We start from the raw sequence: 15,782 nt of genomic DNA on the forward strand, positions 1-15,782 counted from the left end.
CTGAAAGGATTGCTGTGAATTTGCATTTCCTTCTGCCTGAGGATTAGTAATTTCACTTTTCGTTATTAAAAAACAAACATGCAAGCTCAGTCCAGATAAGAAAAAATAACGCAAAAGTAACATAACACATTACTTTCCATTAAAAGTAACTAAGTAATGCTGGTTGTGCTCATTGATTTTATTAGATTTTATGCATAAAACACTGTAATGTGGTCATTTTATTTCAGATCAACCATCATTGGTGTGCCATAGTAAATCTTATTAGAAAAACTCTCTCTGTGTTTCTCACATGTGACACTACATGATCAGGCCCTTTAAAAGCATACCTAAACACTCAAATCACATATAAAACAGCTTTGTACAAGTAAACAGTCTAAAGTTGCCAGTAGGGATATTTTTTGTTATGAATAATTCTTTCCTTATTTTTGATTCCTGCAAAACATTCAGTTAACGGGCAAAAAAGACTCTGGAGAATCTATCACGGTTTATTTTAGCTGCAGAAGGCAGATTTCATACAGATAATTTATTGCTAAGTCTTGCAGAAAGTTGTAAAAACGTGTCACTTGTGTTCTTCCGTTGAATGTGGTCGAGGTGTGAAGTGCCGGGTTCAATCAAGGCCGAGAGCGACTTGATATCAAAAAAAGTGCGACTCGAAATATGAGACAAAATTGCTCGATTTTTCGCGCTGTCTGTTCGTTGCAAAACAGTTTTGTTTTGCTGCACGCATCTCTAAAATCCGACTTATCGATCAACCAGAAAAGGATACAAAACCACAAGAGAATTTCTTCATCCGTAAATGCCTTTCCAGACTGTTATGAAGGATCCCAAATCAACTTACTGTCCCTGCGCAAGCTCTGAGCTTTGTAATTGCATTTTCATCGCTTGACAAGGGTTGTTCGGAGTGAAGTCACACCCCTGATTATTTTTGAGCCCTTTTAACAGCTTCCAGATGCCCCTTTGAGTGAGCAGCACCGGATGGGCGTACAGCTCACCACTGGGCGCTAACACACAAAGAGGTGCTTTAGTTAGCGCCTAGATCACAGCACCATGCCTGTTGTGATAGACGTGGTAATTCAATCTACAGAAAATCACAGAGGATTTATTTTTGCTTTTCAGAGTGTCTGAGAAGCAAAATATGACACTGATGCCTAAGCCTGCTGGTTAACTGGGCATTGCAATCAGGTTGAAATTTTTCCCCTTTAGAAAGCACACACGCACTCGCGTACTCACACACAGAGGTTTAATTAGCGTTGTATTTATAACTCATAAAAAAAGTCATTAAGCAAACCTTAGTCCTATCAAATCAAAGAAAATCAAATATTCATGAGTCCTGCAGCGGAAGATTAAACTGTCAGTGCGCAGGCTTCACATTATACCAAATCAGTTTAATGTCTTAGTTCCAGTTATTGGAAATGAAAATATTCCCTATGATGGCATGAAATGATGATATGGAATGGATCTGTGAATAAATAGTGCACAAATTTTAATCTACTGACAATACAGACAAAGAGGAAACACTGACAGGAAGAGGAAGAGGAAGTACTGCTGCCGATTTCACAACGCGCACTCACAGAATAAGTCACATAAAAACACATATATAGTTCTGTGTATCTATGTATGTACATCAAATACACACACACACACACACACACACACACACACACACACACACACACTTATATATATATATATATATATATATATATATATATATATATATATATATATCAGGGCTGTCAGATGATTAATCGCAATTAATCACAATTAATCGCATCCAAAATAAAAGTTTGTGTTTACATAATATATGTGGGTGCACTGTGTATAATTATTTTGTATTTATATAAATACACACACGTCTTATAAATCAAATATAATCATATAAATATAAATATATAATCATATAAATTATATAAATCAATATACAGTATATATATGAAAATATTTCTTAAATATATACAAGAATGTTTGTGTATTTATATATAAAATAATTATACACAGTTCACACACATTTATTATGTAAACACAAACGTTTATTTTGGATGCAATTAATCGTGATTAATCATTTGACTATATATATATATATATATATACATATATATGAAGAGTTCAGATGCAAAAGCCTCTAAATGCCATTTGAAATTTTCTTCTAAAATGACCATTTTTATCAAGCTTGTATGTTTAAGTTCAGTAATTTCACTTAAATGACAATTAATAGGTAATCTGGTAACACTTTAAAATAATGGTCAGTAGTTAACAAGTAGCTATGCAGGAAGTAGGTAGTACTGCATTAACACCGAAGTTAATACTATTAACTAATATGGAAGCAATATTAACTAAGCATTAAGTAATAGGTAATTAGTACAAAGGTAGTTCCTTGGTAGGTATTTGATTGTTACTAAAGAAATATATCCTCATTGAGAACTACTTGTGAACTAAGAATTAATAACCAATTAATTACTAATCACAAAAGTAACATGTCTAAAAAGTGAACAATTGTGGGGGTTTTACTCTTAACGTGGTCATAACATTTCAGAAGCATGTGCCTCAAATGGGTTCTTTGTGGAAACCAGTTTATGAAGTTTATATATCCTCCCAAATACATTAGCTAGGTTGAGATTGTGACCACTACTCTTGCCAGGATGGACGCATGTTCTCTGTTTATTTAAAACTTAAACATAAAATAATCCTAATAAAGACAGTTTTTAAAAATAAACCTTAAACAATTATGAAGTGATGCTGACACTCTCATGATTGGATTAGTTCACTATAATGAGCTCTATTGAATGTCAGTCACATACAGTATATCTCAGACTCCAAAGACCTATAACTTTATGTTACAGTAGCTGCCTGAGGAGGACTTCTCTTTAGGACATGAATATAAACATTGATGTTCACTTGTCAAAAACAATTTGTATCTTTAATGAAGAAATTGGCAGCATTTATGTTACGATAAGCAGAAAAACCACATCTTCCAGATTACAGTGTTTGTTAGAATATTAGTGCCTCACAGAACCTGTACAGTATGTGTCAAATATAAAATTAAATTACTTGTATCATTTGTGAAAAACATGTTAACTCCTTACTAACTACTTAAGCGTTACCTTGTTATCCCGCAGGAACTACTAGTGATGTGGCCCATTATTTTAAAGTGAAAAACATGTTAACTCCTAACTAACTACAAGCGTTACCTTGTGTAAACATTGCGGGATGACGAGGTAACGCTTGTAGTTAGTTAGGAGTTAACATGTCATCCCGCAGGAACTACTAGTGATGTGGCCCATTATTTTAAACTGAAAAACATGTTAACTCCTAACTAACTACTAACTAACTACAAGCGTTTAACGCTTGTAGTTAGTTAGGAGTTAACATGTTTTTCACTTTAAAATAATGGGCCACATCACTAGTAGTTCCTGCAGGATAACAAGGTAACGCTTAAGTAGTTAGTGAGGAGTTAACATGTTTTTCACAAATGATTCAAGTAATTTAATTTTAGATTTGACACATACTGTACAGGTTCTGTGAGGCACTAATATTATAACAAACACTGTAATCTGGAAGATGTGGTTTTGCGCTTATCGTAACATAAATGCAGCCAATTTCTTCATTAAAGATGCTAATTGTTTTTGACAAGTGAACATCAATGTTTATTTTCATGTCCTAAAGAGAAGTCCTCCTCAGGCAGCTACTGTAGCCTAACATAAAGTTATAGGTCTTTGGAGTCTGAGATATACTGTATGTGACTGACATTCAATAGAGCTCACATAGTGAACTAATCCAATCATGAGAGTGTCAGCATCACTTCCTAATTATTTAAGGTTTATTTTTAAAAACTGTCTTTATTAGGATTATTTTATGTTTAAGTTTTAAATAAACAGAGAACATGCGTCCATCCTGGCAAGAGTAGTGGTCACAATCTCAACCTAGCTAATGTATTTGGGGGGATATATAAACTTCATAAACTGGTTTCCACAAAGAACCCATTTGAGGCACATGCTTCTGAAATGTTATGACCACGTTAAGAGTATAAAACCCCCACAATTGTTCACTTTTTAGACATGTTACTTTTGTGATTAGTAATTAATTGGTTATTATTTCTTAGTTCACAAGTAGTTCTCAATGAGGATATATTTCTTTAGTAACAATCAAATACCTACCAAGGAACTACCTTTGTACTAATTACCTATTACTTAATGCTTAGTTAATATTGCTTCCATATTAGTCAATAGTATTAACTTAGGTGTTAATGCAGTACTACCTATTACTTCCTGCATAGCTACTTGTTAACTACTGACCATTATTTTAAAGTGTTACCGGTAATCTTCATTGCCATTTAAATGAAATTACTGAACTTAAATATACAAGCTTGATAAAAATGATCATTTTAGAGGAAAATTTCAAATGGCACTTAGAGGCTTTTTGCATCTGAACTCTTCATATATATATACATATATATACATATATATATAAAATTCTCCTACACTGAAATATTTTTACTATGAAATCAATAACAGCTAGAACATTTTTTTTTCATACATTGCATAGTGGTATAATAGAGGTCAATCTATGATGTCAATAATAATTTTTGATTAAAAAAAATTAATATTGCAATAAAATATGAATGAATGTGATGCAGGAGAGGCAAAATTTGATGAGGAACAAACTTTTAAAAAAGTATGTTACTTCAGCAGTGGTACTAGGTCAACCTTTTCCCTACTGCTCTTTTCAGACATACTACTTTTTGACATACTATATAGTAAGGAAGTAGGTATATTCGGACGCAGATGTGCCAAGCGTCGTCTTCAGAGACCGTTGATTTGTGTGCCTGTCCTGCTTAACCATTCCTATTTTGCTTCCTGTCTGTTTAAATAAATGAAGTAATTTCACAGTCCGACCATTCATATAAGCCTTTTGAATAGCTGAAAGAATATCACTTATATAGTTTGGATCAGTTTCAGCACAGTTAAATGGAGCGATTATTTTCCAAATGTTAGCAGCGAACTCCTGAGGGAAGTTTTCCGGTGCTGCAATCAAAAAGAGGCAGACTAATTAAGTCCAATAAACCTGAAAGCCAAAAATGTAACAAATGTAATTGTGATTTACAGATGTAGTCTCTTTTTACTACTAATTAGATAGATGTTCCATTAACTCGGTTTTACCCATTTTATGAACAACATTAACTCCGCAGCCTGTCTGTTGAGCGAACTGCTGCCTTTTATATCGGTGTTTCTCTGTACTCCTTTCAGTAATCTCTTTCTCTCCTTCCATCTCCAGGATCATTGCTTCTATCACGGGAAGGTCAGGGGTCACGCCGACTCTTGGGTCGCTCTGAGCACATGTTTGGGAATGAGGTATGTCATGTCTGGCATAATTAGATTCTCTTGGTTCACCACAAACACAATACACTCAATGTATTCAGTCACATGTCTCCGGAAGGCTAAATGTCACACAGCCTAGTGTGATCTTGAGCATTCTGCGAGCATTATATTTTATGACTGTTTTGTTATTGTTGTTTTTCAGTTTATTGTGTGAATTAGACTTTGTGATTTTGAAAGTTCAAAATGCTCTACAGGGAGCGAGCAAATCTTGTTGTTACCCTTCATTTGTGCTTGCAAAAAGTTGGTAATTTTTAATTTCGCATATGCAGCACAATTCTGTGTGCTTCATTTATGAATAGAGGTACTGTTTTGGCCAGGTTATTGAATAAAAGCACTGATGACAAATGCCGTGGGCCTACCAGAATGTTAATAGTTTGTTGTGCTCAGTCCTCATTCAGCACTGAAAGCTTCCTCTCTATGTGTAAACAATATTCACAAACAGCCTTGAAACTACATCTGCCTGTCTCTTCCAGTTCATTTTAAACCCAATGCCTAGATACACTGAACAAAATTATAAACACTTTTGTTTTTGCCACCATTTTTCATGAGCTGAACTTAAAGGGTTAGTTCACCCAAAAATGAAAATTAAGTCATTAATTAGGGAAGAGCAGGGCACAACCTAACGCATTTTGGTTTTGGTTCAATTAATTAAAAAATAATTAGGTTAGATTATTTTTTTTTTACTCAAGCAACATACACATCTCTGCTACAAATGAACACTAATTTTTTTTTCTAGGACCTACCATTTTCGTACAGTTGCACTAAAAGTGACAGAATTGCAAATGTTACAACTTACCCCATATGCGGGGTTAACTGTAACAGACAGAGGGGTTAGTTGTAACACAAATAATTCATTACTATTTTATTTGAATAGTTTGATATTGTTTGTGTATCTTTATACATAGATATCCATACATCCATCCCTCATCCAATCATCCTTCTATTTTGGATCAATATCATGGATAGAGACATAGAAAAGGGCTGCACAGTTTTGCAATAAATAATAATAAATACAATTAATTATATATATATATATATATATATATATATATATATATGAAGAGTTCAGATGCAAAAGCCTCTAAGTGCCATTTGAAATTTTCTTCTAGAATGATAATTTTTATCAAGCTTGTATATTTAAGTTCAGTAATTTCACTTAAATGGCAATTCATAGGTAATCTTCATTGTCATTTAAGTGAAATCACTGAACTTAAATATATAAGCTTGATAAAAATTATCATTTTAGAAGAAAATTTCAAACATAGGCTGCCTAAGGGAATGAAACTTGACGGCTCAGAAAGTCAATGAAGAAAATGTTTAAATATTCCGTGTGCCTACGTGGCTCAACTATAAGTTTATTAAGCGACAAGACTACTTTGTGCGAAAAAAAAAACATAAATAACGACTTTATTCGACTATTTCATTACTTCCTTGTGGGCCTTGAGACGAGAGTTGAAGAGATTTCCAGAACGCATGCGCGAGAACTGAGATGAGGACGTTCTTCTTCGACTACTTTTTGTTACCGGCTGCTCACCGCTTAGGAGTATTACCGCCACCTACCGTATAAGATGACGTGCCGGAAGCACAAAACTTTCTGTTTACAAGCAGAGGAAGACGCACGCTGTACATAAGCTTTTCAATTAGACACTTGATGTGCTGGTAGGTCTCGCTATATTATATACAATGGTTATAAAGTGTGGATTTCCAGGATGTCCGAATCGTGAGAAACCAACCAGAAAACGTAAAAGTGCTTCAATGTTGCAAAATGAACGGCTTACCTTTTTCACTTTCCCATTTAATGATCTTGAGCGACTGAAGCTATGGCTGCTGGCTGTTCAGCGGGACTGAAAGTCGTCAAACAAATGAGGTTGTGCAGTGAACATTTTCCTGCGTGTCTTCCTCTGCTTGTAATCAGAAAGTTTTGTGCTTCCGGCACGTCATCTTATACGGTAGGTGGTAGGGGTGGCACGGTACATGAAAAAACACCCGAACCGTTCGGTTCGCTTGTCTCGGTTCGGAGCGTGTGTGCGTCTCACGGTTCGACGCATGCGCAATGTAACCTCGTGCCCGTATGTGACGTGTGTTTTCTTTTCGCGCGACATAAACGTGTTCGACTTGGACCGGCGCTGCACAGAGCGATCGGTGAATATCAAACTAGCGCGAGTCGGCTCCGTATGCATTCATCACTTTCGCGGTATTTGATGTCATTACCGATCGCTCTGTGCAGCGCCGGTTCAAGTTAGTAAACAAGCCAGTAAAAGTGGAGTATGGAGCGCTGCAGGTCACGGCACGCGGAGAAATGGCAAGTGGGAGAGATGAGGGAGTTGGAGGATGCGCCAGCGTTGTATGAGTCTATGGTATAAGTCCGGTGTGTTGGAACATTTTGGATTTCATGTTATGATATTTTAATAATGCTACAGTGGCACTTTATGTATAGATAAGAGCTTCAGTCATACGTTTCCAAATCCTGCACTTTAATTTTAAGTGGAAAAAAGGTACCCTCACATTTTGGGAATAGAAGCATTGTTGATACTGTTTTTGTGTTGAGGCTGAACTTAAATTTCACTTTATGTTTATGGCCTTTCCTATTGCTATAGCTTAATTATCTATAGGCAATGAGGTTTCATGCATATTGACATTTAAAAGACAGTGTTTTAAGAGTTCCTCTCTTTTTCTTTTAAAAGATAGAATTTTGGTAAGAGCTACAAAAGTTAGCAGTTGATACATGAAAGTTAATTTCTTTGTGTAAATAAGATTTATGTGATAAAAATGCACAAGTTCTTGTAGAGATAGTGATACACATTCTCCTTTTTTTGCCAAATAAACAAAAAGCATGTCAATGTCTTCTCTCTTGCTGTATCTAAATCTCACCTAGCTTTCCTCTGACATAGTCCCAAAATGTGCTTAAAGTCAAAGAGTCAAATTCAGTTTGTGCATGATTGCATGAATATAATATATTTTTTTAATACTGTATCCTAAAGTGTGGATAATTAAGCGATATATCACATGTTGAAGTACATTTCTTGAGTGTTAAGATTAAAAGAAAAAATAACAAGAACCGTACAGAACCGAAAACCGTGACCCTAAAACTGTGATACGAACCGAACCGTGGGTTTTGTGAACCGTGCCACCCCTAGTAGGTGGCGGTAATATTCCTAAGCGGTGAGCAGCCGGTAACAAGAAGTAGTCGAAGAAGAACGTCCTCATCTCAGTTCTCGCACATGCGTTCTGGAAATCTCTTCAACTCTCATCTCAAGGCCGACAAGGAAGTAATGGAATAGTAGAATAAAGTCATTATTTATTATTTATTATATTTTTTTTTGCACAAAAAGCAGTCTCATCGCTTGATAAACTTAGTTGAGGCACCGTTGTCACATGGAATATTTGAACATTTTCTTCATTGACTTTCTGGCCCGTCAAGTTTCATTCCCTTAGGCAGCCTATGTAGCAGTGATCCACCTCTGAGATTTAATCAAAAATATCTTCATTTGTGTGCCGAAGACGAACGAAGGTCTTACGGGGTTGGTACAGCATGGGGGTGAGTAATTAACCACTTAACTGTCACCGTCCCACAGGTGGGACGTTTGCCACTATATTTTTAAAACAATAATATCTTAGTAAATACCTTAAATAATATTGACAAACTATATATCATTTGAAAGCTTACAATCTCTAGTTTCCATATTTGGTGACTGATTTTCAAAATATATTACAGAGGAGCCATAATTTATCAATATAAAACAAGAATATTTTCATACTCATAAGGCGTGTTCAGACCTTTATTTTAAAATAGCAGTAAACATGAAAAATCATGAAAAAATGGTAGATACCTCAGTTTGTTTTCATGCCAAAAGTTCAAAAGATAGAATCCATTCAATTATTTTGGAAAAAAAAGGTCTGAAAAGTTTGAAATATCAAGAAAAAAATAATAAATTCACCATTTGTGACGTGGCAGCTAGCTATGACTTACATGTGTGTTCCTTGTATGTGTTTCTTAGAGGTTCAATTCATATCAAAATCTGCTAAACTTCCCATGCTACTTCTGAATAGGATCTCTACTTCAGAAATTGTATGAAAATTGTGAAAATAATGGTTCATATCACTCAAAACACGAATGGAAATGCAGACGCCCTTATATGGGCAGTAATGGAGTCTGATTGTGCCCTAGTGAAAAAGTTTGGTACTGCGCTCAAACAAAATCTTACTGAAAGCTCATTTTTTGAGATATCAACCTAAAATTTGAAACACAACTTGTTCAGATTTTTGGCTTTGATCTTTCTGACATTTTAGAGTAGCCCAGGTTTTGAAAATATATATTTTATGTAAAATATGAATAATTAATATTTTTACATTGTACATTTCCATAAACTCAAACTTCTCTAACTTTTTTTCTGTTTCACTTTCTTAATTTATTTCACTTCTACAAAAATCTCCCAAATGTCTTCTTTAAAACAAGACCAATCATATGTCTATATTCCAAAGCATTCTTGAATTACAACCATTTAAGTTCGAAATGTGCATTTTCATGTCTATTCAAAAAAGTGGGGGTGACAGTTAACAGGTTAATGACTTAATTTTCATTTTTGGGTGAACTAACCCTTTAAAGATCTAAATCTTTTTCTATGTTCACAAAAGGCTCATTCTCTCAAATATTATTCACAAATCTGTCTAAATCTGTGTTAGTGAGCACTTCTCCTTTGCCGAGATAATCCGTCCACCTCACAGGTGTGGCATATCAAGATGCTGATTAGACAGCATGATTATTGCACAGGTTTGCCTTAGGCTGTCCACAATAAAAGGCCACTTTAAAGGGATAGTTCACTTTGAAATTTTTTTTGATATGTTTTAGCTTATTTCAAGGGCATCCAAGATGTAGGTGTCTTTGTTTCCACAGTATTTTCAATTTTGATATTTTTCGGTGAAGCCGTTGTTGTCTGTCAGTCATATAATGCAGGTTTAGGGGGTCCTCCCTCGGTTCACCTCAAAGAGCATGCACAGAGAAGTCCAATTTAAACATGATTTAATGACTCGTAAATGTAAGAACACATTGATGGCCTAAGACACGAAACGAGCGGTTTGTGTGAGAAAACTAACAGTATTTATATCGTTTTTTCCTCGTGTAACCACAGCCATGTCCAACTGATCTGCAGACACAGGCGCTTCGGTCTGTGCTTGCGCCGGAAGCTTTACGTCACTCATTGTTTACACAGAGATTTCGGAAGTTTTACCTTTCACTACATATTATATATAATAGATATATCGAAATCGTCTTCCATTGCGATTTCCTGTATATAAATATGTTTAGATCTTCAAAGTGAAATCTCAGCTCATGAACAATGGGGGCAAAAACAAAAGTGTTTTGCGTTTATAATTTTGTTCAGTGTATATAAACCAAACATCTATGTCTTTGAAAGATACAAAAGCAACTTTTGTAAAATATTCACAAAACAGGTTTTGTTGTGGTACTAAATAAAGGGTTACTTTTATTTTACAATACACACGTATTGTGCTGGTGAGCTTTGACAAAGAGAGCATGAAGGTCATGTTTAACGTAGATTTTACAAACAATTTAAATATTTTTAGACTTTTATGGCTACATACTTGTACTGTGTGAGATCAGAGATCAGCAGCCAACATAGTTGTGGGATGAATCAGCATTCCCTTAAGTGTGTTTGCTTTCAATCCTGATCATTCAGTGCACAGACTCTATGAGAGCACTTCGCTCCTTTGACACACTGAGTGTGTTGTATACATTTAGTCGACGAGCCAGTTATATGAAGAAAAAAAAAAAGTGTTATTAAGGGCAAAGCCCTAGAGAGTCTATCTCTAGATATTGCCAAAGGTCTTGAATTTCTTATGAAGTCAGATCAAGTCATTGAACAGCTGTTGCAAGATTTTGCAAGAGCAAACGTAATTAGCACTGCATGTTTTGTGAAGGTGACTCTTGTGTTTCTCTACCTTTAGCTCATTGGAGGTTTTGTGCTGATGTGTGCCATAGTCTGCGGTTGATAGAGATAACAGTCCATTTAAAAATTTGACAGCGATGTAGCTGATTGTTATTGTGTATTGTTATAGTATTAAATATTTATTTTATTATTTATTATTTCATGAATATCATTATGTATATGCCAAGGCAAATCAGATCACTGCCAAATTTGCCTACAGTTTTGGTGTCAGGAACCATTATAATGCCACACCCTGGGCCATTTCTGCTTGCCTGTTGTCAGCTAGGGGAAAATGACAATCCTCATTTTGAAGATAATAGTTGGATGCCCTGGGGCGTAAACAAATGGTTTTGCGACTAAATGGATTTTGGACCAGTTGTGAACAATTTGAAGGCAAAACTCATTTCCAATAATCATAAATCTCTTTTGTAAACAAGAATGAAACAAATTAATAACAAAGAAAATTAAAACAAATTCAACACTGGAACAACTTGGGAACAGTAGTTTATTTTTCTATCTCTTCTTTACAGTGAGTAAAACTTTTGAAACTTCCTGTTTATATTAGCATACATTAGTATTGCTGGTGATGAAAGCTGTTGGTAAATATATTACTGTTCAAAAATGTGGAAGTGAAGCATTTTTTTATGTTTTTGAAAAAATCTTCTTTGCACACCAAGGCAGTATTTATTTAACATGATGTAATTAAAGGAATAGTCCCCTTAAAAATGGAAATTTTGTCCTTTACTCACCCACAATATTGAATTTATTTATTCTGCTGAACACAAAGGAAGATATTTTGAAGAATGTTGGTAGACAGTTGATGTACCCCATTGACTTCAATAGTAGGAAAAACAATACTATGGAAGTCAATGGAGTCCATCAACTGTCTGGTTACAGACATTTTTCAAAATCTTCTTTTGTGTTCAGCCGAAGAAAGAAATTCATACAGGTTTCAAACAACTTGAGGGTGAGTAAATGATGACAGAAGTATTAAACTATTCCTTTAATGCAATTATATTAATGCTATTATTAATTGTTTATGTTTTAATTTATTCCTGCAGTGGCAAAGTAGAATTTTCAGATTTGGTCAATTTCTGCTGATTTAGAGAGCAAAATAATTTTTAATTATTATCAAAGGTGAATGATGTTTTGCTAAAATTAATTCTTTTCTAACATTATACTGTATGTCTTTACTGTCACATTTGATTCCTTATTAATCCATCCTTAGCATCCAAACCTAAAAGTAGTAACTTCACTGACAGCTTGATCCATCATCAAGTGAAAGTCATACTAATATTTGATTGCGTACATACAGTAATTGCTCTGCATTTAATCATTGAGCCATTTCTATTTGCTGATTATACTTATGTACCTATTATTACTTCATAATTGTGTATCAGACATTGCCTCCTTGAAGAATAAAGGTTATTTGCACTCATTGAGTCATCAGAGATTCAATTATTGTTCCACAGAAAAATATATACTTACTCTATTACATACCTCAGGTCACTAGTAACCTTTTTACAAAATAAATAAATGAAAAACAGGCATTCTTTTATATATTTGTTTCTTTATATTTTGTTTTTAATTGATAGACTGAGGATTCCTCTCTGTGTTTCTATGTTTTTGTGTGAAAAGGAAAGAGATCAAATGGAAATGTTTTACTGGTAGGACTATTCGTAAATGGTATTGATAAGGGCAAAACCTTGAAAAAAACTTAAATAGTTCACCCAAAAATGAAAATTATGTCATAATTTACTCTCCATCTGTCATGAACTGCTCAGAGACAAGAAGGTTGAAGATCCAAACGCAGTATTTATTGAACAGGGTAATCAAGCGTCCAGCTCAGCGTCCAGCTCAGCCTCCGTCTTCGCAGCGAAGACAGGTTGGCCGCCCTAGATCGCCCTTGACCATCCGTCACAGGCCGCCTAACCCGCAGGGACGATCGTGCTGAAATCCGAGCCCACAAACTCCTCCTAGCAGCTCAAAGGAGGAAAAGATGGGTCCCGCTGCAGCCGGACCACCGTCAAAGCTTTTTGCTCTGCCAGACCCCATAGTCATAGATGTGTATTACACAGCCAACGAGCCGGTAATACAACCCGCTCGCCCGCATTCAAACCGCCATTGTCACGGCGACACAGAGAAATCTCAAAAAGAGCATAATGTCTAGTTGTCCGGCTCACGCCTCATGTGTTTTAAAAGGATACTCCACTTTTTTGGGAAATAGACTCATTTTACAAGTCCTTCACAGTTAAAGAGTTGAGTTTTACCATTTTTGAATCCATTCAGCTGATTTTCTGATATTTAGATCGTTTCTGGTCTCATTGACATCCATAGTAGGAAAAAAAAAAATACTATGGAAGTCAATGAGACCAGAAACTGTCTGGTTACTGATATTCTTCTAAATATCAGAAAATGATATTGGCTCAATGGATTTGAAAATAGTAAAACCCAACTGTTTAACTCTGGGGGAGTTGTGAAATGAGCCTGTTTCCAAAAAAAAAAAAAATAGTGTAGAAAATGTGCCCACGTCTCAGTGTTCACCCCTACACACAAGCACTATACTCAGTGTCTCTCAAAGAGCCCACTCTCATTAAGCTGGCAAAAGCTGCTCGAGTGTTGGATGTAGGACATATACCAATGACCCCGTGCCCACACCTACTCACTACCCGCTCTGTTTCACAGCCACTCCCAGCCGGATACATTACAGATGTAAGTCCTGTGCCCGCTCACAGGCGCTCACACTTACTGAAAACACCTACTTCGTGCAGAAATATTGAAACTTCTCTTCTCTACTTCTCGGTACCTCCTTCTCTGAGCGAGTCAGGCTTTTACAGCCGTTACTCTCTCGTACCCAAGAATGTAGCTCTCAGACCGATTTAAGATCTGAGATATTTGAACAAAGCTCTTATGAGAAGACCGTTCAAAATGCTTACAACCAGACAGATTTTCCCTTGATCCCTATTTCCCTTGATCTGAAAGACGCTTACTTTCAGATTCAGATAGTACCCCGTCACAGGCCATTCTTGAGATTCACCTTCGACAGCCAGGTATATCAATACACCGTTTTTAGCACCCTGTACTTTCACGAAGTACATGGACACGGCTCTCTCTCCCCTGAGAAGTCAGGGCATGCAATTTTTTTTTCATTTGGATGATTCACTGATTTTTACGGAAGCCCTGAACCGCAACCTAAAAAAAAAAAAAAGTCAGTAAAAAAAAAAAATCTGTAAAAAAAAAAAAAATCTAGCATTTCGAGATTAAAGTCGAAATGTTTCGAGATTGAAGTCGAAATGTTTCGAGATTAAAGTCGAAACATTGTGCATTCATAACAGTGCGCGTCCACTGGCTCAGAGCGCGCGCGCGCGTGTGTGTGTGTGTGTGAAGTCGAACTGCCATGGATAAACACAAAATAGTAGCTTTTTACTTTTATCTGAATTACTTATCTTACTTTATCGTTATAAAATATAATGCGCCGGAATAGACTTTAGCCTATAGGAAAACCAACACGGAAGAATTGGAGAATTCCAGCTTTATGAATGAATGAATGAATGAATGAATGAATGAATGAATGAATGAATGAATGAATGAATGAATGAATGAATGAATGAATAGGGCATTTATAGCGCTTTCATATATGCCTACACTCAAAGTGCTTTACAATCATATCAGAGAATCTCTCCTCAACCATAAGTGGTTATTAAATCTTAGGAAATCACAGGATCCGGCCAAATGATTGGATACAGAATGATGCACTTAAAATGTATACAGAGCGGTACGTTGAAGAGGGAGACCGAACAGTTACTGTTGTTGTGTTCTCGACCCAGATAGTGTTGACTAGACGAGCACGAAAACACCTCAGAAACACTGCCACTAGCACGTGTGACGTGTGTAGATTTTGTTGAAAGCCCAGATAAAAGTAAAAAGCTACTATTTTGTGTTTATCCATGGCAGTTCGACTTCACACACACACACCAGTGGACGCGCACTGTTATGAATGCACAATGTTTCGACTTTAATCTCGAAACATTTCGACTTTAATCTCGAAACATTCCGACTTTAATCTCGAAACATTTCGACTTTAATCTCGAAACATTTCGACTTTATTCTCGAAACATTTCGACTTAAATCTCGAAACATTCCGACTTTAATCTCGAAACATTTCGACTTTAATCTCGAAACATTTCGACTTTAATCTCGAAACATTTCGACTTTAATCTCGAAATGCTAGATTTTTTTTTTTTTTTACAGATTTTTTTTTTTTACAGATTTTTTTTTTTTTAGGTTGCGGTTCAGGGCTTCCGTAGATTTTAGCACAGTCAGAGGAAGAACTTATTTCTCACAGAACGGTGCTTCTTAGCCACCTGGAAAGCCTGGGTCTCATGGTCAACTGGACCAAGAGCTCATTACCGCCCAGTCAGTCATCCTCTTATCTGGGTATAGAACTGGACGGCCCGGCTGT

At 35.8% G+C, this 15,782-nt stretch overlaps 1 protein-coding gene across 2 annotated transcripts in view; it reads left to right on the forward strand.

Moving 5' to 3' along the window:
• Positions 1-15,782, forward strand: part of adam19a (ADAM metallopeptidase domain 19a) — a 140,360-nt gene that overhangs the window by 78,746 nt on the left and 45,832 nt on the right. For both annotated transcript variants that reach the window (XM_089128555.1, XM_089128557.1), the window contains exon 5: positions 5,272-5,348. In XM_089128555.1, the coding sequence (XP_088984681.1) occupies positions 5,272-5,348 (77 nt within the window). The remainder of the gene's footprint in view (positions 1-5,271; positions 5,349-15,782) is intronic.

This window comes from Pimephales promelas, chromosome 1 (assembly GCF_988280905.1).
Source record: "Pimephales promelas chromosome 1, fPimPro1.hap1.1, whole genome shotgun sequence".
Taxonomy (NCBI): domain Eukaryota; kingdom Metazoa; phylum Chordata; class Actinopteri; order Cypriniformes; family Leuciscidae; genus Pimephales; species Pimephales promelas.